Here is a 22060-nt window from a genome sequence, read left to right as displayed (position 1 = left end):
GAACCTATCAATAAGAAATACCAGTCACCTAATGCTTCTTGCAAAAGACACAGGAGCTGCTCAGCATATATCCAAAAACAGATAATCCCGTAATTATTGCCACTGTGAATTTTCTTAAAGTCTAGTAGGTATCTAGGAGTTTTCAAAAGAAAGATTTTTAGAGTTATACTTCATAAAAGCCAGGGCAAAACAGTGACAATAATAATCAGGTATGAACAAAGAAAAGAGGTAAATAAGCAGCAAATATTCTTACCTTGAGCTCACTAATCGAAGAGAGCAAGCCAGCCCCATAAACTCGTAGCTGTCCCTCTTGCTTGCACAAGCCAAACTCTACAGTAAAGAAGTAGCACTGAAACAGAGAAAGGAGTAAAATAATTCAGCCTTCAGTTAAGATGCTGTGGTGGATTAGATGGGGGCATTTCTATTTGTAGGTAGTGTAAAACGGTTGCAAATATCACAGTCATCACTTGGTTATCATTCTCAGAAGAGGAGGGAAGCCAGAATGGAAGGGTGAAGAACCACAGGATTGCATGTTTCTCGTAAGAATGATTGATATTGTAAGATCATCCAGCTAGGCTAAAAGCTGTTCATGCCAGTAGGAACACTGAGAGGTAAATCTATTTTGAGAAATACTGTCATGACATGACAACTTCAGCTTAAAAGAAACACTGAATAGAAAAGATCTCTGTGAGTGAATGAAAACATCAGTCCACTACATTTTGCTTCTCATTTTCTTAGTGGTCTGTAAAATTAAAAATGTTTAGTTTGCTGGATTTCAGGATATCTGCAGGTATATATGGGGAGGAACGGTATTTTTATAGATGGCTTAGTTCTGCTCCCACTGAAGGTAATAGAAATTTTACCACTAGCTACACCAGGTGGGAAATTTTTATTTTTTTTTTTTTTAAATCAGCAAACCAGTTCTTTCGTAACTGGCATCAATTATTTTTCATCTAAATTTAAATTTTATCTTAAAATATTTTTGCCAAAGCATCCAGGAATTAATTCATTTCATCCAGGAATTAATTTATAATATATTAATTTCTTGGCTGAAAAGTATCTAATGCTAGCGCTCACCACATTCAGTGAAAACACCATATCATTTCAAATCATCCTACACACTAAAGAAATAGATTACTTTTTAAAATCAATGAATCACGTTGCCAGAAGTAAGGTTTTGTCTGGAAGAAACGGAACACGGAATTCCAATCTGGAAGAAGTGATCTACCACCAGAAGTTGCACCCTTACTTAACAGCCAAGAGAAGAAAAATACCAATCATATCAACATTAGAATGTATTTTTTTCCTAGCATGGAGAATTACTATATGCCCTAAAAGCCAAGAAGCAGTGAAACACATAGGTCTAGCAGCTGGTGTGGCTAATGTTGACATGAAGCTCCAAATTTATTTGACAGAGTGGGATCAGCCTAGTAAAGCAGAAAGCTTTCCGTGGGATCACCAGGCATTCAAACACTCACTGTTGCCAGTTTTTGAACAGCCTCATCTGATGCCCCAAGTGATGCAAGACCAATTTCCTGGGAGAACTGAGCAAAACTGGGTTCAGCCAAAAGAGGGACGTGGCCTAGGAGTTCATGGCAGGTATCCCTGGAAAAAGAAACAAAACAAGAAGTCTCATGATCTGCCTTTGTGGTAGAATGAAAATGCAGCACCACTGAACAGATACAATGTCTTGTGTTAAATTATTTAATATCCACAAGACAGAAAAGTGTCAATAGTGTCTAGCTGAAAGCAACTGAGCAAGTCATACCGACTCTACATAAGTACATAAACTCAGATTTTCAAACAAAGCTGTCTAAAGTTAAGATCTGAGCAATTACAAGGCAATTGAATATTAAACTAACTCTGCGCACAATGACATCAATAAGAGCTCTCCAACAACATTCTGTACTTTCGAAAATCCTGTACTTCTAAAGGTGGCACTTGAACATGTTAAAGCTTCATTACATTCAGTGTGAACACTGAGTCTTCAGTACCTTAGAAGTAAGTTTACTTGCTGCTGTTCTTGAACAGCTTTTAAGTAGCTTGGCTCTGGGCAGCAAGATTCAAAACTCTCTCAAATTCTACCCCAAGATTAAATGACTCACGGCTCTGGTGTATAGAGAGGGTCCGAGCTGTGCCTAACATACTGAGTGCAGTGAAAAACTCTGAATGCTAATCCTGCCAAGAAGTCTCTGGGCGACAGATAGCCAGCAACAGGGCGAATGGTGAAACCTGTGCGCTCTGAAAAGGAACAGAGAAATTGTACATTAGTTAGTGTAGAAGTGCACAATGTTGTCACCTTTCTGGCAACAAGTGAGGTAAAAGCCACAGCACTACCTTGGCTCAAGAGCACATGGGAAAATTAGGCATGATTAGAAAAATCAGGCCTAAGCTTCAGAATGACCAACACTTAGTAAAAATGTCCCTACCTCTGTCAGTGGATTTCCTACAATTTCATGCCTAGAACCAACACAATACAGCTAGGTACCTCTTTAGCCAATTCTAACAGTCTCTTCAGAGGCAGCATGGCTGCTCAAATGTCACAGTTTTTATATATTCAAGACACAATATATTAAAACACGGATGGCCAAAAGGCCTCTTAAAGGACAAGAATGAATACAAGCAAAAGTGACCAAGGATGTTTTCTTGTGCCCATAAAATAGCAGTGTGATTTGCAATGGACATTAAATCCTTTTTATGCAAGAAAAATTATCACGTTACCTTTCAGGAAGCGGGACACATCTTCCAGCTGGGGGATATTGTCTTCCCTGTACCCACAGTATTTGGTGAGCAAGGGTAAGTTTTTAAGGTACTCTCTGCAGGCATGAGTTGGGTAAAGCTTGTTAAGCTCTCGGTACACAATCCCCCAAGTCTTGACCTCCTCCTCAGTGAATTCAATCTTGGGAATTGGGTCACCACTACAAGAAGAAGAGGAAGAAAGGACATTCCTTGGTAAAAGGCTAATAAGGGATGACTCATTTACCTACTATAATTATTTAGCATCTATACAGCTGTGACACCTGGTCAGGGTGCGTTAGGCACTGTCAAATATACAATGAGATCTGGTCTATGCCCTGGAGAGCTATTAGTCTAAGTGCTTGCTCTCTTTTCCACCTAAATCAGCTGACAGGAATCTTTGCTCTGACCTCACTGGAGCCTGAAAGCTTCAGTTCTGCAAACAGCTTCTTCGGTATTTAATGCTGAGAGTAACATTTTAAATACGGGCATAACCTTTACAGCTTCAGGGGCTGAGAACACCTGCTTTTCCCTGCTGGACTTCCCCGTCTGCAATTACTTTCCATTACCTTTGTGATTTGTCTTAGAAAAAGAGAATCTGTCTGAACATATTAATTGTAGTCCATCTCTCCCGTTTAGCCCTCAGGATCTTGATTAAAGGGGATTATAGCAAGGGTGTGACCTAAAGCCCACTGAATGCAATGGCAGTGTTACACTGAGCTTCCACTGTCAGCCCGGTAACCAGCATGGCAAATGCTTTCCCAAGGGAATCCCTGTTAACAGCACATTAACAGTAACCAGCTCTGTGCTGTGGTAACCAGTTGCATTAATACATAGTGCCATAGAGCTCTAGATACCCACCATTTCTAGGTCATTTCCAATTGAGGAACTTGGCATCTAAATTCAAGTATGCAACAGCAACATGAAAATCAAATTTAGAAAAAACAATACTGGGCTATGAAACTCTTACTGCTTTAAGAGCTCCCTTCCCCCAAGCAGCATCTCTACAGACAGAAGCTCTTCAAGTTTCTTTTCACAGAAACCTTCTTATCTACACATCACATACACTAGAGTTTGAACCAGGAAAGAAAATTCAAGTATTAGCATTTGCCCAGAAAGTTTACACTCAGTGGTCAGTGGGCTCTGTACTGGGTTTGCCTCCCCTCTCTCTCCTTCCCAAAGGAGACCAACCTGCCCTAGTCAAGTCAGTACATCCTGGCACAGGCAGCTGTGAAACACGCGTTGCCCACCCTCTTCCTTTGTTGCACCCATTTCCAGAGAAGCGGGGAGGGACTGCAGAGTCCAAATGCACCACGCTGCAGGAAGCCAGCGCTGGCATCGCTGCCCATGTGAGGATCAGCACCGCCACAGATGCTGCAACGGCCGAGCAACCACGGCCTCAGACCGACCAGAGGCCCACAGGGCTGTAAGACAGCCTAGATCTACCTTTTAATCTTGTCTTACATCTCCCTTCGTTTTACCCCTCCAGCTCCGATTCCTGAGCCAAGCGTGTCTCAGCAAGATCTGAGCCCAGGGAGGGTGAGCTCCTGCCAGCTCACTCTGCTATTATTTCAAGGCACCCAGAAGGCTTATTCTGGAAGAAATCAAGCTTACTGTTTGTAGTTCATAGCCAGGTCTGCAAAATACTTTCGCCTCTTGCGATAGACATTGTCTTTGAAACCCTAGTGAGGGGAAAGAGAAAAACAAAGTTAAATGGGTTTCCAAGCTGTAGTAAATAAATTAATTTAAAACAAGACACTTGAAATTTCTTGAGTTAGGAAATATAAAAGTATGCTGTGTAAGAATGAGAGGGCAGGGCAGAAACTTCATAGCTGTAGTCTGAAATCTTTAATAACTGTGAACTAAGCCAATACTCCAAAGTAAGAATCGGCAGGTTTAAGCATGCAACTATATATTCAGTAGATGCAGATTCATTTGTGTCATATTCAGTATTTATATGAACTTTGTTACTTGTTTGATTATTCTAGACTACAGAACAAATTGCCCATTTGCACTGCCCAAGTACCCATGTGTTTGCTCCAATTATAGCAAGGAAAAAAAAAAAATGAGAAGGAACCAAGCCTGCCTCACAATAGTTTTGGGTTTGGGTTTTTTTTTTTTAATTTGTATGCGACCACTCAGAGCCCAGACCTGGAGTCCTCACACAAGTAAGCCTTGCAGAAAGGCACAGGAGCTAAATTCAGTCACAGCCTTGCCTGAACTAGGAAAAAGATGTGAAACCCCTGAGAGAAGGTGCTCAGGCCCACAGAGGCGCCGTTGACGGGTAGCAGAGGGAGGAGGAAAAGCCACAATTTTTTAAAGTAAGCTCCACAAATAAGTTGTCCCTAAGGATTAGGTATAGGGAGGAAAAAATACTTACTGGATGGTCAGCATCCAAATCGGACCCGTACATCAGCACTCGGTTTGCACACTTATCCAAATCTGAGATCTTCTTCGGAAACCAGGGAACATTCTCCATGTCTAGGGAAGGCATGGAATCCACAAAGTTATTAATAACGCCGCGCATGCTGAGGGAGGAAACGCTACTTTCAAGTATGGCTATGGCGGTTGCAAGTAAAATCTATAAATTAAAAGGGCATGAATAAGACAAGGGAGTCCACTGCCTATCTGGCACCAGCCTACAGCTCACACTTCCTCCTCTGTCACTGCCACAGTCTGCCTACAGAGCACAGCCAGCGCCAAAGCACCCAGGGGAGGAAATAGTTAATATGGTTTTTCTGTGGCCCTTAACTGTCACAGCTGTCAGAGTAGCATCCAGAGGCTCCTCCTGAGGCAAGGCCTCCTTGTGCACACTGCTGTGAATCTGCTGGGGTACAAAGCGTGTGAAAGGCCAGAGAAGTGATTTGCCTGTTTGAGTCCTCCCATCCTGCTTTACTGACCATGGGAAATAAACGTTGCTCTGTGGTTATGTGCCCCAGAAGCATCCAGCTTTGCTGATGGGTTTGTGGGGGAAGAGGAGGAGAAGGAGGCCCTGCAACCTGAAAGAGATACTTCATTACAGTTTTGCTACTGACTATTTTTTTTTTTTTTAGCCTAAGACAAAGCTCTTGGCAGAGTGGTCAATGCACTGTTTTTTCAGTTTTCTTAACAAGGACAGAGGGATTGTTTAGATTGAAATTCCCCTTACTGAGGGATAAAGTAAGCGTTTTATTCAAGAACACCAGATCTCACCTTCCCCTAACTACCAGCCTGTGCCAAGCACAGTGGCTGAGAAATACATGGGACTGACTTCCTGCTGCCCTCAACTTCAGGCATCTCTTTAACTAGAAGCAAAGGTAAACAGGATGTGAAGCATCCCAAAGCTGAAAGGCACCTCTTTCACACTAATATAAGTAACCGGTTATGATGAAAAGCAGTTAAAAAGAAATTTAAACCAAGTGCTACACAAGGAAACTGCAGAATCCATCTCCCACTCTCACCAGTGTCAGAACTGAACTGGAATCTGTCAGTATTATACCCCTGTCACCATGGTGTATAGCCGCTAGCCAAGCCCTGCATTCAGACTCGGCCGACACGCCGGCCGGCGAGGGCAGGGGGGCTCCCAGCGACGCCAGCGCTGCTGCTCTGAGAAGGGTCGGGTGCACAGGTGACAGACGTGCAATTTGCACCCACCCGAAACAGCCTCTATTCCTAGGTGACACCAGCCAACGCAGCCCTGCTCAGATCAACCAGACTACACTCACTCACAACACAGAAGCATAAGCCTGGTAGCTACTGATTGAAAACACTACACAAATGTAGATGTGGACACCATAAGAAGATTTCAAACCAACACAATGACAAGCGCGTTTTCATCAGAACTGCCTTTTGGGCTTACCATCTTCCTGGACATTGAAATGCTCTGTCGGGTTCATAGAGACAATGTTGACATGAGATTTCAGGAGCTGGAGGATCTCATTCAGTTGTTCCCTGTTACTGTCACAGTCCACAAAGATCTCAAACTCAGAATTCCGTCTCTTGGACTTCCGTGACTCAATGTGTACTAGATTTACATGCTTCTCCTGTTTTGTAAGAAGTAACGTTTTCAAACAGATTTGAAAAACAAATTTTAGTTTTTAGTCAATTGTTTTTAGTCAATGAATATTCTACTGCCATGGGATATACACCACCTTTGTGCAGCTATTTTAGTTAATTGGATCTCTTGACAGCACTTTGCTTATTTGAGGGGGGGAAGTTATTTGATTTCAAAAAACTTCCCATGCAGAAGAAAATGAAAGAGAACCCATGTTCTTTCAATTTCATTTACATTCAGGAAGCACTGAAAGACACAGTCAGGAGGTTTAAATTCATAGACCTTTTTCTTTCATCCCTCCCATAGGAAGCTGATTAGCAATTGGGTCTGGGGAAATTCAGCAAAATGCCAATCAGGTCACCGTGTAATTATCTCACAAGCAAGCAAGGGATTTAAAAGCAGTAGTTTTGGGGGCTTAAATTTCACTTTTCTTTTATTTGAAAAATGATTTAATCATATGTCTTATATGAGGAACAGAGAGAAACCCCAGGCTAAGAGATGCGGGGCCAGATGGCAGAGCACAGTGGCACTGTGCATATTCCTTGCACAATACCCACCCAGCAACAGGAGTGCAGTTGCAGTTCCTCTGTCACCCTCAGCACGGCTAGGCAGGGTGACAAGGGCACTGGACTCACCCTGGCACAGGTCAGCACCCCAACAGCCTACCTGCCATCAGCAAGAGCTTCAGACCCACCTCTGATATGCAGTAGAAACAATAAACAGCAATCCTCTTTTCACAAAACCCTCTCAGTCTTTAGTCAGTGCAGATGATAAGCTTTGTGAAGATTTTTAGCAAAACAGCATCTAATTTCTGAGGCATAAATTTGCCTTGATGGGTAATTTTGGGTGCAAAGTGGGAACCAAATTAGGAATCGCATCCTTAATAAACAGGTGTAATTAATTCTACTGTGTTCCAAAACTTTCCTTACAATTTAAAAATACAGAGCTTCTGTAGCAATGTCATTATTACATACCTGAAAGAGTTTTAACGCTTTTACAAGTCCTCCGACTTCGTTCTTCAAGGAAAAAATGATGGCTGTTCTTCCTCTTTCAGATGCATGGTCTTCATTCTCTTTATTATCTTCAATCATCATGTAATTTGACTTATTTAACTAAGTGCAAACAAACAAAAAGATTTTTCTTAATTGGTAGTAGTGCAAAAAGTGTAAAGTTTTACATTTCCATTTGTCTTGGTGTAATATTGTGCTTTGACTGATCAGCCGCAAAAGGAAAGGGGCCAATTAAATCATTACACAATAACAGGCATAAAGTTAGGCACACATAGAATCTGTGAGATCTGACGATTAAATACTTAGATTTCTTTGTTTTAGTTGAATGATTTAATAGACAACTTTAGTCATTCTCTAGGATGCAGAAAATGTTTTCAAAGTATAGTTTATAATTAGCATTGGAGGGATGCTGATTGAAGGGACCAATAAGATGTCAGCAGAAATAATAAGTTGAGCAACATACTTGTTGGTGAATTCAATGAACACTGGTAAAGGGAATAATCCAGAGCCCACTGGATATAGGTAGGAAAAGATGGATCAGGGTTTAATAGATCAGAACTGAAAAATCACTGCCTTTCTCTTGCTACATAATTGTAAAACACTGCTTTTACAGAGAAAGGAGACAAAACCTAAGGAGTTAAAATGTTATGCTGACCAGAATCTGTTGACTGCAGAGACAGTCCCACTCCCATCAACCACAACCAAGCTCTTCCATCTGTCAGCTCCCCTAATTCACATGCCAAATCCTTATCTTAATCACCCAAATCACACACTACAAATTTTCAGATATCCAACACATGGTTTTGTACGTTATTAGTAATCGTATTCCTGACCGTGTTGAAATCAGTGAATATCACAGACCATATGAAGTATTGAGGCCTGAGCAATAGGCCAGAACTAAAACTGACCTCTAAATGAATCTCAACACCCCACAATATGGTACTAATCATACGTAGTATTAACCACATATATAATGTATTACTAGTCCATCTTAGTACAGGTATGTACAGAAGCCTTGTTGTAATTTCATTATGTAATAATAGCCAATCAACTGATCTGCCTTTATTTAGAGGCATGAAGTAAGGCCGTGAGGCCAGACACCTGACCCTGTTAAAAATACGTGGGTTTGGTCCCTCTTGCAGCATCACCAGACATCAGATCCTGTTGAGAAATATGTGACTATAGCCCAAATAGATACACACGCTCCCTTGGGTTCCTGCTTAAGCCCCGGACAGGCTTTGGGCAAAATCCAACAGGGAGGGGACGCCAGATGTTTCTGCGCTTGAAGTTTGAAACCTGTTGATTGAACAATACAAAAGCTGGATCCTCTCTGCAGCAACTTTGGAGATGTCACCTACGAGTGGATGCACTGCGTAGGACCCCCCCAATTGCTGGGAAAGGTTCTCCAAATCCTCGCTGCAACCGAGGCTCCCCAGCGACTGTGGATCTGGATGGTGGTGAAGTATTAGGGCAACTGGCGATGTATCTTTTTTTAATCACTATCGCTGACTTTATGTAGTAATGATTAGGTGCATTAACTTGTTTCGCTGTATTTTCTTGTCGCATTATTTTAAGACTAGGAAGCATTATCTTGTTTATTCTCTTTGCTGTTATAACTAGAGTGTAATAAGCTTACGAGTTTGACTAAATGCATTATCTTATGTTTTGTATTATTTTGCAATAGATAGTAAAATAAGTCTATTCTTTTTGTTGGTATCTGAGTCCTTTCTGTCAACCCCATCAATTGGCAAAACACCATATTCTCAGCTACATGTAGCCAGGCCATAAATGGAGATGATATTGAAACAATTAAGAATGTGGAAAATGCGAAGTAAAGAAAAAATGCAAGGCTTAAAATCAGAGGCTGTGTCTCATATTCTTCAGACCTTGCAAAAATAAACAAGAAAGGTGAGGTTTCTGAAGGAGCCAGTGAGAAAGTGGAGAGGAACAATGAAGCCACATTATTGCTATTTGGAATTATTTTTTGATCTGACACAGCTTTTAAAGACATGACTATCCAGTGACATTTTCGGGAATGGAAAGAGCAAAAATAAAAATGCAGTCATAACACAGCAGCTCTGTTGATTCCCTTCTACAGTCTCTCCAACTTTAACCTCTTTAAAATGGATAATTCTGAACAGCTAAGTATTTCTATCTATAATAGATAAATTTAAAAATAAAAAACAGATTTTACCTATCTTTTATCAAAATGTTGCCATTTACCTTTCAGATTAAGAAGGTAATCTGCCTAACAAAATAATCAAATTAGTTTCAATTTAAATTGAGTGGTTTACATCACAGCTGATATTTGATGCTGCTCTAAGAAAGCTTTCAAGCAGGTTACTAGATGTGAGCTCTTTGGGGTGCCGAGGTGGTAGCCCATGGAAGACGTCTTGCTCCAAGCCCACTCATGCTAATGGAGGTATCTGGATTTCTGACCAGGTCCCCCACCTCTAACGAGTTGTCACTATATGATGAGCCTGGACAACAGTGTCAGTCCATCACACTGTTTCTGATGCAGCAAAGCCACTGATCTCCGTCAGCTTGGGTCCAGACATCAAATTCTCTGCTGAAAGCGGGTGACAGGGCCCAATCCAGGTTCTGCTGAGCAGCCTGCAGGTCTCAGCTGGCTTCAGTGAGCACCAGACCAGGATCACAAGAGCCAGGGGCAGGCACCGAGCAAGGGTACTCCAAGCAGAAAAGAAAAGGCTCATAATTCCACAAATACATATAGGTTATTGGTTGTTTTCTCAAGTGCTCAAGAGATCGCCATTCGTGTGAGCCAAATCCTATTAATACGATTCTGCTGTAGAAGAAGCTGAATGCAAGGAAGTCTCCATTACAAATAGGGTTAGATGGTGGTCTCTGAAGGCAACAACTGTCGGGCTGGTTCATATATATGGCTTACACACAACACGTTGGCTTGATTCCACGTTCAGGATCATTGACTTAAAACAAGATCAGCTTATCAGATTTGGTGTAGTTGCATGCAATATCATAAGATGCACAGCAAGGACAAACTATATGCACTGAGGACTAATATTCTTATTTCGTATTTTGCTAGTTCAACTAACATTGTGTTTAGGTGACAACACTTTAAAGTAATATGTTTAAGAGACCAGTGAAGAAAATACAACAAAATGTGGTGTGTTCTTACATTAAGTTTGAAAAAAATCACCTCTAACTTAAGAATTTGAAAAAGATCTAGAAGAGAAATTCAGATGCCTACAATGCCAAACGCACACCACTTACATCTTTAACCCTAAACCAACATTAATCTCCTGCTTTCAATTAAAATACGGACCGAAAACAGGTCTGCACTAATGCAGCAACCATTTTGGTGAGAGATAACAGTAGAAAATGGCAATGCAAAAACAATTCCTCTCCTTCAACAGCTGCACCTTCACTTCCATATTATTCTGTATCAGTAACACAGCTCTAATTAAACCCAACACTCTTCCTTTACATGGTAACACATTTGAGCTTTTTGGAGGGTGAGGGAAAAATTAATATTGCATTGATGTTTGTTATTAATGATGCAAATCATTAACTGATTTGCCATCAACCCAACTGAAGTCTTAGTGAAAATACACAAACAGAAGGATACTCTAAAGCCCTTATTTAGATAGATACCTAGGTGCCTTCTGGTTAAGGATCACTCCTTTTGGAGCCCACAGCCATTACCTTCCCTTTCTCTGCGTCCCCAAAGAATAGTCTCTGTGAGCTAGACATCTGAGGGTGCATATTTTGTGCTTTAATTCTTTATATTAATGGATAGCCAAGATTTAAAATTATCTAAACGTACTCATCTAAAGGAAATTACATTTTAGATCCATAAATTGAAGACCAAAAAAGTCTTTTTTAAAAGTGTGTTTGATACAGATTGCCATCAATTGTACTTGATAAAAAGTCTCAACGGGCATTTTATATCCTCCTCCCCCTTTAAGTAGTTGCTTGCTTTCTCACTATCCTTTTGACACAGTTCTTATAGTTAGGGAAGGATGAAGACATGATCTTAGGAATGACCACGACTAGATGTCACATTACAGGGAAATTTTTCAGCCACACCAAAAGTCTTCCTTAGATTTAGTTCTCAGACATCAAATCAAAAGATGTGCTGAATAGCTTATTTGGTTTCCAAAGATCTGAGGGATATGGCAAAACAATCTTTTGTGAAACTTTACTCATTACAGTCAGCGTTCTTGTTTTCACGAGGAGTTTTACTGACTTTATAAACTGCAAAGTATCAATAACTGCAGCCAACGCATAAGCATTGATTTTATCCGATTTCTGATGTACTGAGCATATTCCCACTGTAATGTGAAATAATCCAGGAGGGTATTTTTCGGGGCTACATCACATCCTCTTTCTCCTAAGCAATGATGCACCAGAAGTTACTTTTCTTCTAGCTTAATTTCATCCACTCGAATCTGAGTTTTACCCCTTTTTTCCCCCCTTCTCTTCAGAAACAGCAGCGTAACACCCCCCCCCCCCCCCCCCCCCCCCGCCAGTCCCAGCGGCACCGAGCGCTCCCACGGATGCCCGAGGAGCAGCATCGCTGGGCAATTACCGCTCTGCGAGTCACCGGGGCCAGAAAGCCACCTTTTCTCCCCCCAGAAAAACCACTGCTCCGAGACCCGCAGCAGCGAGGCGGCGGAGCTGTAACCTCAGAGACAGCCACACTTTTCCCGCAAGCCAGGTTTTCCCGCTCAGCCCCGCTCCCCTCACCTGGCCGGCGGCCTCCCGAGCGCCGGGCACCGCCTCCAGCGAGCCGCCGCGCCGGGCCGCGGGCTGCATGGCCGGGACGGGCCGGGCCGGGCCCGGGACGGGCGGCGGGACCGGCGGCGGGGCCCTCAGCACCGCCCGGCCCCGGCGGCCGCTTTATGGAGGGGGCGAGAGCCGCCCCTAATCGCCCGCCGCGGGGGGCGGGAAGAGGAGGAGGTGGCTGAGGGGGGAAGGCGGGAGAAAGCGCTGCCCGGCTCCTCTGAAGGAGCGGCTCCGCAACCCTCCAACTAACCCCCGCGGGAAGCTGTTCGTCCAGAGGCCGGTGGCGGAGCGGGGATGCTCAGATGCAGCCACCGACCACCCACCATCTCTGCACCCCAAAAAAACCCGCCCCAAAAAGAGGCGCTTTCCCGCTCGAGTCACACCTCCTTGGTCACCCGTACGAGGAAGTTTAAGGCGGGCCGGGGGGAGAGAAGACTGACTTTTTGTCGGTAACTTTGTGGGGTCTGCAGCTAACACACATTCGCACCCCCCGGGGCTGAGGGGAGCAAGCATGGGCATGGAAAGGGCTCACCTACCTCCATCGTGCCCACAGAGCCTCCTCCCCACGCGTGTCCGCTCACCGCAAATTGAGATGTAGGCTGCCAGTGAGGAAAGGAAGGCAAACTGCATCCTAAGTGAGAGGTGGCGAGGGCTGGGGCTGCAGCAGAGGGTAAATATGCAAAGTTGCCTGCAAGGAGACGGCTGAGCTACCAGGGATCAGCGGCCCCGGCGAGGAGCTCCCCTAAACACCCTGCAAGGCGGCTGCGGAAGCGTGTAGTGCAGGCTGCAGTCTCCAAGAGAACACAATGGACAGACATACTCAGTTCTTCACCAAAAATAACAGTGCATGTGTTGCTGGGAAAATAAATTGCAGTACATTACTTCTTTTCTAAAAAACTCCTGCACCTACAGGAAGAATAAGTACACATCAATTAGCAGGAAACTATATTTTCATCTCTTATCTATAGTGTCATTTATTTTCTGTGTAGATCTAGACATATGCTTGTATTTTAGAAACTATCACTGTTTTTAGACTCCAATAAGCCCAGTCCTCACTGCCCCCTCTCAGGTCAGACTTGGCAACAACATTAAGATAAGAGAATTTGTGGTACACAGCAGGGGAAGTCAAAATGGTCCCCAGGAACGTAATCATTTGGAGGCTTTAGGGATCGGGGCGAGGAAAGATTGATTATTTTACATTGGGCATAGGGCCATCCTAAAACAGATATTCTGGTTTTTCATTAGTTCCTTTCAAAGAAATGCTCAAACTCAGCCATGACTAGTTTTACCCTAATTTACTCAAGTGTCTGAAAAATCTCCAGTATTTTTCTCTTCAGTGACTAAAATATTGAAAGCTCGATTCCAGATAGATCTCTTAGACACTGGTGTAACAGAAATGATAAATTATACTGATGAAGCCAATATGCAGGCTAACGTCTAACAGAGGCAAACACGGTCACACTTGCACTGACATCTCTTGACTTCTAGGAAGATGGAAGGCACTGACATCATTGGAGATGTCAGTGCCTTCCATCTTCCTAGAAGACACTGACCTTCAAACAATCTTGTTTCTAAGAGGACTGAGGGTGACTAGCTCTGCCTTTCAGACAAAGCATGGGATTGGAAGAGCATGGCTGTAAGTGATGATGTAGCTGGGAAAGCCAGTTTATTCCAGTTTGCTAATGGGATATATTTTGTGACCAGATGCTTCAATTTTCCCTTTATAAAGAAAATACAGTATTTATTCACTTTATGCCTTAGTTCTACAACAGACACTTCCTGCAGAATAAATCTCCCCATCAAACAAGCGGACTCAAAAAGCAAACAATTTGTAGGATCTTTAACCAGAACCCTAAGCATATGAGAGCCTGATATTAATAATAAATACATAAACATGAGCACAGTAAGATATTTATTATCAGCTAAGACTAATCTGTCAGTTTTCCCTAGCTCAAATGCAACAATAATAAGAACTAACATGTAATTCTGCATATGATTTTTTTTAATTACTCACTAGGTAGCCCTCTAGAAGCTCCTCCTTTGCAGGTAAGCATCTTTTATTTGGAAATCTGGGCTCACGATGGTCTTCCAGTACTTCCCAATAGCAGCCCAGCTGAAATTCCTGTGCTTTCTTTCCTGTCAAAATGTTGTGCTCGTCCTTGATAAAATTGGAAAGAAAGTACAAGGTACAATTGTCACTCACGTTCTCTCAGATGTCAGAAGACAGCTGAGTTCATGTCACTTTAACTGTGAAGGAAGGACTTTTTTTTTTTTTTAACTTTTACTCAGATCTGCCTTTCCCTCTCCTTCAAAGGCTATAAAGCTTTCACAAGACACACTGGGAAAGCCAGTTTATTCTTTGTGTATACATACGGATTTTTCTAGTGTTAAGGGACATGGATGTCCTCCTTGACAGCCCAGACCTGTAAAGATGCTCAAAGAAGAGTCAGTCACCCAAACACCTCTGAAAACCCACTTTGGAGCCTCCCTCCCCAGGAGACAACAGCAGCAGTGGTTTGGTTAGGATCTATGGGTCCCTGAAGCACAGGAAAGTGCACAGAACAGTTCTAGGGCCGCACTGAGGCACAAGATGGTGAAGCTGAACTCAGCAGCAGCACACAAGCTTCACAGCACACAAGAGCTGTGGAGGGGATATAAACAGAGCTGCCAGCCACGCCAGATTTAAAGGCACTTTCTACCTCCGAGGCCCCAGTGTGATAGACAGGAGTGTCCCTGCCTCCCATCTTCACCCTGTCATTTCCAATTTGAGCAGGAGCTTTCTGGGACACTGGTCATCCCTCTCCTCATACCTAACACTGCAGAGCCCATGGTCAGCTTGGCCAGTAACACCTGATACAATGCGAGCAGTACAGTAACAGCCAAGGAAATTTAACCCAACATGAAATTAGTTCCATAAAGAGGTAAGTGGGGTGCCCAGAATTTTGGGGAGCAGATTAAAGCTGATTCACTGATTTAGTAAGAAGTGCTTGTTCACCACAGCCAATGCCCTGTAGTCTGAAAGAGCAGAACCACAAAGCATGAACTGACTCAATTACAGTCTATTTTCACTGGGTGCTCACTAGAGCCTGCTCTACTCCTCTCCATGCAAGGTTTCTCGCTCCTGTGAATCTGCAGATGGTTTTATAGGAGAACTATTTAAAAGGTTTCGTCTGAAAGCTGAATCTTCACAGTTTTAGGGCTGCAGGGTTTCAGAAAACCATCACTCTGTCACAAGCACAACTGCTGCTTTGAGTTTTCACAGACTTCTACCTTCTCCCAAAAGCTGCCAGCATACCCTACCATTAAAGAACAGTGGCTTGGGGCCCTTACCACAAAAAAGAGCAATATGGCACTGCAGAACTACTAGCAGTCAGGTATGGACTGCAATGCAAACAGGACAGCAATGTGCATAGATGCTACTCTGCTCATCCTGGGAGGAGGCAGCACAAGCAAAGACCAGAAAATGTCTGAATTGTCAGAATTGGTCAGCAGGAGCACTGAGGCAGAGAGAGGCCAAAGGTTTTCAGTGGGATGTCGGGAATCTACACAGACCCTGAGGTGGGAAGGACTTGTGAGGGACAAAGAGACAACCTGGGCCATTGACACCACAGGGAAATGGGCCACTCCTTATCTCATGAGAGATACAGCAATACAGTGATTTCTTTTATTTTTTAAAGCCCACAGGAGATTTCTCACATATAGCTTCCCACACAGACAAAGCCCTCCAGACAGATAATCAGCACCTGAGGATCGAGTACAGGTCTGACCCTGCTCAAAAGTGGGTCAAGCTGATCACACATTTTGCAAGACAGCACTTTGCCACGTGCAGCTGCTGCAAAACCTGTTGCATTGGCACAGAGCAACTGTGACAGCACCCACCGTGAAGGCTACGAGAGCTGGCTTTCAATTACGTTATTCCCTGATAATCCCTCATTAAATGAATCTTCTCTTTCTCAGCAGCCTCCACATCCAAGTGAGAGGGTAGTGTCAGACTGACAAGTCCCGTGTTTTCTGGGCCCTTTGCTGGAGTAGCTCCAGGAACGTCAAGTGGCTCCAGAAGAGGCCACATCTCTACTCCTGCTTCCCAGCTGCTAACTCAGAGGTGACTCTTCTCCTCATGTTTTTTGTGGGTTTCTGTTTTGTTCTTCAAAGCAGGAACTTGACAGCAGAGTGTGCAACCAGACAATGGTGCTGATGCTTACGGGTACACATTTGTAGCTAAATGCTCTGGAAATTTTTGGGCTGAAAAGTATTAAAAACAAACTATCACACCTCCAGATCTTCCCCTCCCTAGAGGGCCACACAATAAAGGGACTCACTTTTCACTGTCTGCCAAATAGAACAACATAAACCTTCTGCCCTACATCTCCTCTTCCTCCCACTCTGAGGAAGTTTGCTCTCAATGGGTCATAGGTAAAATATGTAGGGACTCAACTAACCTGGCACATCTTCTGAGATACAACTCTTGTATCCACCAACACTTTGAGGAATCTGATCTGGAAAAAAAAAAAAAAAAAAGACAAAGAAAAGAAAAAATCAATGTAGTACAGAGTCTTCCAAGTGCTCCAGCACTGCAGCAGTGACCGTCAGAGGGTGATTTTGTTCAACTGGCAACAACTGATGAGGCAAGAACCATGGAAAGGCAGGTTAGGAATGATCTGCAGGGATATTAATCTTCTGCTGAAAGATAAGATTATCTACCTGAACACAGCAAGGCTGAAGGATAGAATCAGTCAGCCCTAAAGTCTTCTCAATCCCATCAAGGTCATCAATGTAAATAAATTACCCCTTCTCCCCATGTGGTAGGAGAAAGTGCTCTAAACTCCAGTGAGGTAATTTCACAACATCATTTCTGGGATATAAACCTCCTCAGCCATCCCTTGGACTTCCCCTGGCCCAGCCATCTGCCTTTCCAACCAGGAGCATTTGCCTGAGGCAATGTGGCCACTTAAAGCTTTTCCAGAAAAAGGTACGAAGTACCAAATCCCTGAACAAAACAGGTTTTATACAACTTAATGCTAAGTCTGCTCTAACCATAATTACCTTCTCCAGAATAAACTACTGCAAATTCTAATCACAGCCCTCTGCCGTTCTGTTAATTAACGGCTGCAGACAAGTTATGCCTTTAAGAATCTCATGGCACTTAGGCAAGCGCTATGGAAGTTGCAGAGAAGAGTGAAGATGAACGTCATGCAGCCCTTTGAAACAGTTTGTTTTCCAGTATAGATTTTACAGATCTTCCTCATATTCTGCTTGCCTTTTATGGATGCCCTCACATACTGATGCCTGAAAAACTGTTAACCTGAAAATATGAGACTCATTTTCTTCTACAGATTTTTAGTATTTATAAAACATTGATCATATCAACACCCGAGCAGCAGCACTAGCTTCCACTTTCTAATCTTCGTTCTCCCAACCTCTGACTTCCCTCACCCAAAGGAGGTAACTTATCATTGTGGTTTAGGTCCTTTACCTAAATGCCGGGAGTTAAACAGCTCCCAATCTAAAAGCTTTTTAACTTTTCTAAAACTGTATGAATCTGAAATCCCTGGCTTTCAACAAGAGAATTCTTCCATTTGCTGCTGTCTTCTCTGAACCATTGTTCTTCCAACAAACTCTTCTGAGGGCAATTCAGCCAACCTTTCACCAGTGTGAGGCTGTAACAGTGTCACAAACTGTACTCAGAGCAACCACCGAGAAACGTCTGGAAGTTTTGGTGTCGTAATTCAGCTACTGGGAAGGGGACCCACATCCCAGTGAGGGTGGTTTAGTGATCAGTTAACTCTCCGTGTTACTGAACAGTTGTTGAATAATAAAGCATTTGATTCATAAGCAGTAAATAAGCAACAAAAGAAACAGGGCAATACTATCAAAAACATTTACAAATATCTTTTTCTAATGAAAAGTGTAAGAACCAATCAGGCAAATTACCCTCTCTCCATGATTCAGCCAGCTGTAGTGTCAATAGCCTTTAAGCATGCTTATTTTGAAAAGCCAGAGAAGCTGTGTACATCTACTGAAGCACATCTAGCCAACAGACCATTCACTGTTTGTATATTTGCTCCAGACTGTTTAAAGAAATATTAGCCCTTTCATCTGAGGCAGGTAATATTTTTCTTTTCATAAAAGCTAAACAACATCACGAGTGACATGAGCTCTGAGCAAACAAGGTGTAGTTTTTCCTAACAACACCTTTGCAGGCTTTTATAAACAGTTAGTTAAGACGCTGCTGGGGCAAGGAGAAACTATGCTCTGATTTGTTTTCACCAGTGAATAGATCACAAATCTCACATTTCAAACAAAACTGTTGCCTGACTGGGAACCAAAGTCCTGAAAGAGCTCTTTACTCCAACCACTCTGGAGTTAGTGGGTATAGAAGCGTCAATTACAACTTGATTTTTTTTTCTCTGCTCAGCATTAGCCAAATCAGCTCAAGCAAAATCTGCAGGAAACAACAGAGCTCTGGTCCTGCACCAGTCAGCAAAAATTCCCCATGCTGCTACAGCAAACAGGATTCAGTCAGCAGCAACCATCAACTAGGAGTGGCAAAAGCCAAGTGGAAAGCTTGACAAACTGATCTGCATACTGCCTGGAAATACAGTGCAGCTTAGAGAGGACGATGAGATACTGCATTTCCATTAGCACAACCCCAGTCTTCTAAATACCCTTCTGCTCAGGCTCGCGCACCAATCCTGCCCTCCTGGCAGGATGGTCAGATGGCTGCCCAGGCAGTAAGGCAGCTGGGTCACACACGACGGCCCTCCTGCAGGATTCTGCAGCCCTGCTCACAGTTGCTGGTGTGAAGATGACAGCCAGGCAGGTGGGCAGTGCTGCTGCTCCCAAGGAAGGGGAGCAGGGCAGGCCTGGAGATGGCACCCCAGGTGCAGGCAACAGGTCTCCAGATAAGTCCGTCGTGGCAAGCAGGTCTGAGGTCAGGCTGGGAAGTCAAGTCAGCAAGCTGGGATCGGTGAGGAACGTGACCAGGCACAGCAAAGCTGCTGCTCACCTCAGGCAGGGGCGCAGGGGAGGCTCACAGCTGTTTTCACAGCTGTCTGAGCCAAGGTTATACAGCTGTGCCGCACCAATCCTGGCCATCAGCCCCAAAGCCTGGGCAAGGGGCAGGAGGCTGAGAAGCTGCTTGGTGCTGAGGGCTCTGGCACCAAAACTGCCATTGCTGTGAGCTGCAGAGAGCTCAGAGTACAGGCTGCAAAATGCTTAACCTGAATATGAAAGAAAAAGCATCTGAAAAGGGGAGAACAGTGCCTGAGAGCCACAGGCAACCTCAGCCACCAGCACTGAAAACAGCCACTCTCAGCCTTCAGAGTAACATGGGACCCAAAGCCAGGGATTACTCTGACCACGTCCCAGTACTTATCCATCCCTTCAGCAGAAAGTCTAGTAGAAGTGAGCTCCATTCATTGAGGAACCACCACCCTGTTAGTACTATTCCTACTCCATTATTATTTCAATTTAAAAAACTCCGTTTCCGTTTAAAAAATTATCCAGTTCTTCACAATATAGGCAAACACAAAGCAAAATAGTCAAATGCATAAATAAGCCCGCCGATAGGAGAAGTGACTGTTTGTTAACCTCAGCCTGTTGGCCTAATTAGTATAACAGCAGCATATTTTGCATTCAAAATGAGGTGGAACAAGCTAACAAAGGAGAAAGCTTTGTACTTGTTAATGATATGAGTAAGCACAGCTCAGAAAGCAATTCAGCAGACTTTGATCCACTCAAAAAAGAGAGCAAGAGCTCTCTAGGCACTTCTGACAACACAGCCTTACCGTGAGCATGCGCCAGTAACCAGTCTCTACCATTCTCATATTCGTTTAGGAACTTTATCCGACATTAGATTCCTTGAATGTAAGAAGCAGAAAGACCGCATTCAATACATTTCACACACCTCAAAAATAGCAAGGCCAAGGGAAATCAAGAGCTGACTCTAAGGTCCAAACAGTTACAGAAGACATCAGGTCTGCCTGTTACAGCAGGTTTTTTGTATCTGTTTCACTTCCTCGCTGAAAACAACCAGTTTTCTGAAACAAAGGATGTGGCTGGATTTTTCATTCCCAGACAATCTGTTACATCCCATCCGTGTTTCAAAGCGAAATGAGCTTGGAGGACCATTCTCAGTCTGCAGACTATACCTGCCCACCCATGGAAATCCGGCTGTTCACACAGTGAAACAGTGCTGAGGGCAGACTGTGGTCTGGGCACTAACACTGACCGCTGGTCAGCGTGAACAAAGTAAATTAAATCACAGTTACTTTCTGCTGTAGGGATGAAAACCAGCAAGCAATGTAAACCCATCAATTCATACTAGGGGCTTTAAACACACCAGTAATTGTAAAATGTTCAGCCTTGGAGCTGTAGAACACATCATTTCCAAGACTGGCAAAAGCTGTTCATCTCACCGCATTCTCATGACAGACGTTTTTTCCCCTCTGAGTTTGTTTCATCTTATTAGATTTTAGCTCCCATTATAGTTAGGACAATTTTGCAATGGGGCAAATTAATTAGTTTGCATCAAAGAAAGGCTCCTTGAAACCTAACACTAATGAGTTTCATCTGTCTGATTAGAGGGCTTTGCTTTCAGTAACAGTTGCTGCAAAATTCTGTTTCAGAGAAACACAACATTATAAGAATATTCAAGGCTAAAATCATTAGCTAAACAGTAACCAGGATAATGGATAGAAGATTAGGGTGGTAAATGAGGAGCAGACATAAAACTGAATATTGACAAGAAGATGCAAGTGTAGACTAGAACAGGTTAATGAAGGGCGAACGAAGATGTGTTTGTGCAAGCAGAGCTTGGTACAACTTGCGACGGTGTATTTGGTGAACTAACACGAGGCTTCCCATCTATTCACAACGCTTTTAGGAACTAAGTGGAAAAGAGCTAGGGATGAGAAAAGAAAGTACTAATGTTTAGAAAGAAAATTTGGAAAAAAGGTTAATTCTGGAAGTGTCAAACTGATTTTTAGTATCTGGCAAGCTACCTGGATAAAACATTTGCTTATTTTAAATCTGTTTTTAGTCAAGAAAAGATTGTTTTTAATCAACTTTGTTTTCAATTGATGGGAGAATTGTTGTAGAGGACAAAGGGGATTAAATAGATTTGGTATTTCTTGTTTTCATGAAGGTTTTTCACTCCCACCCACTTTCTCTTACTCAATTAGTACAAACAAATAAGAATATACAGTCTAGAATGAATTTCCTAATAGCCAGATGCAAAATCACTTGCAATATCATATGGTAAAGGTAGTTATCAGAGATTTGCTGGTAAATTGGGCATAGCACACCACAAATGACATCTGCATAGACACATGCTGCATCATTTGCAAGTAACACACAGATGACATAAGCGCATGTAGTAGAACATAAAGTAACTGTCTTTCCTGTGATCTCATCTCCCTCCATAAACCTCCCCAGCACACAGACAAGACTAGAAACGAAGACACGGCATTAGGAGGCGGCAGGCCTAAGCTGCTGACAGGAACAGCTCCATTTG

General features: G+C 43.1%; 1 protein-coding gene across 4 annotated transcripts in view; it reads right to left on the bottom strand.

Annotated features, from left to right (window-relative positions):
- TPH1 (tryptophan hydroxylase 1) overlaps window positions 1-22060 on the bottom strand; it is a 31850-nt gene that overhangs the window by 2574 nt on the left and 7216 nt on the right. Inside the window, exons 3-12 of one of the 4 annotated variants that reach the window (XM_042785141.1) lie at window positions 16986-17042; window positions 14561-14704; window positions 7744-7881; window positions 6575-6758; window positions 5117-5217; window positions 4351-4418; window positions 2722-2918; window positions 2106-2241; window positions 1479-1605; window positions 254-349 (exon numbers count right to left, since the gene is read on the bottom strand). In XM_042785141.1, coding sequence (XP_042641075.1) covers window positions 254-349; window positions 1479-1605; window positions 2106-2241; window positions 2722-2918; window positions 4351-4418; window positions 5117-5217; window positions 6575-6758; window positions 7744-7881; window positions 14561-14704; window positions 16986-16994 — 1200 coding nt within the window. In that variant the 5' untranslated portion in view covers window positions 16995-17042. Of the gene's footprint in view, window positions 1-253; window positions 350-1478; window positions 1606-2105; window positions 2242-2721; window positions 2919-4350; window positions 4419-5116; window positions 5218-6574; window positions 6759-7743; window positions 7882-12507; window positions 12672-13082; window positions 13273-14560; window positions 14705-16985; window positions 17043-22060 lie in introns of those variants that run through there. The other 3 variants (XM_032984910.2, XM_032984911.2, XM_042785142.1) reach the window with 3 other exon arrangements.

Source organism: Tyto alba, unplaced genomic scaffold (genome assembly GCF_018691265.1).
Source record: "Tyto alba isolate M040663 unplaced genomic scaffold, T.alba_DEE_v4.0 Super-Scaffold_8, whole genome shotgun sequence".
NCBI classification, from domain to species: domain Eukaryota; kingdom Metazoa; phylum Chordata; class Aves; order Strigiformes; family Tytonidae; genus Tyto; species Tyto alba.
The sequence above is the reverse complement of the archived record's forward strand: the minus strand, read 5'-3'. Positions and strand labels throughout refer to the sequence as shown.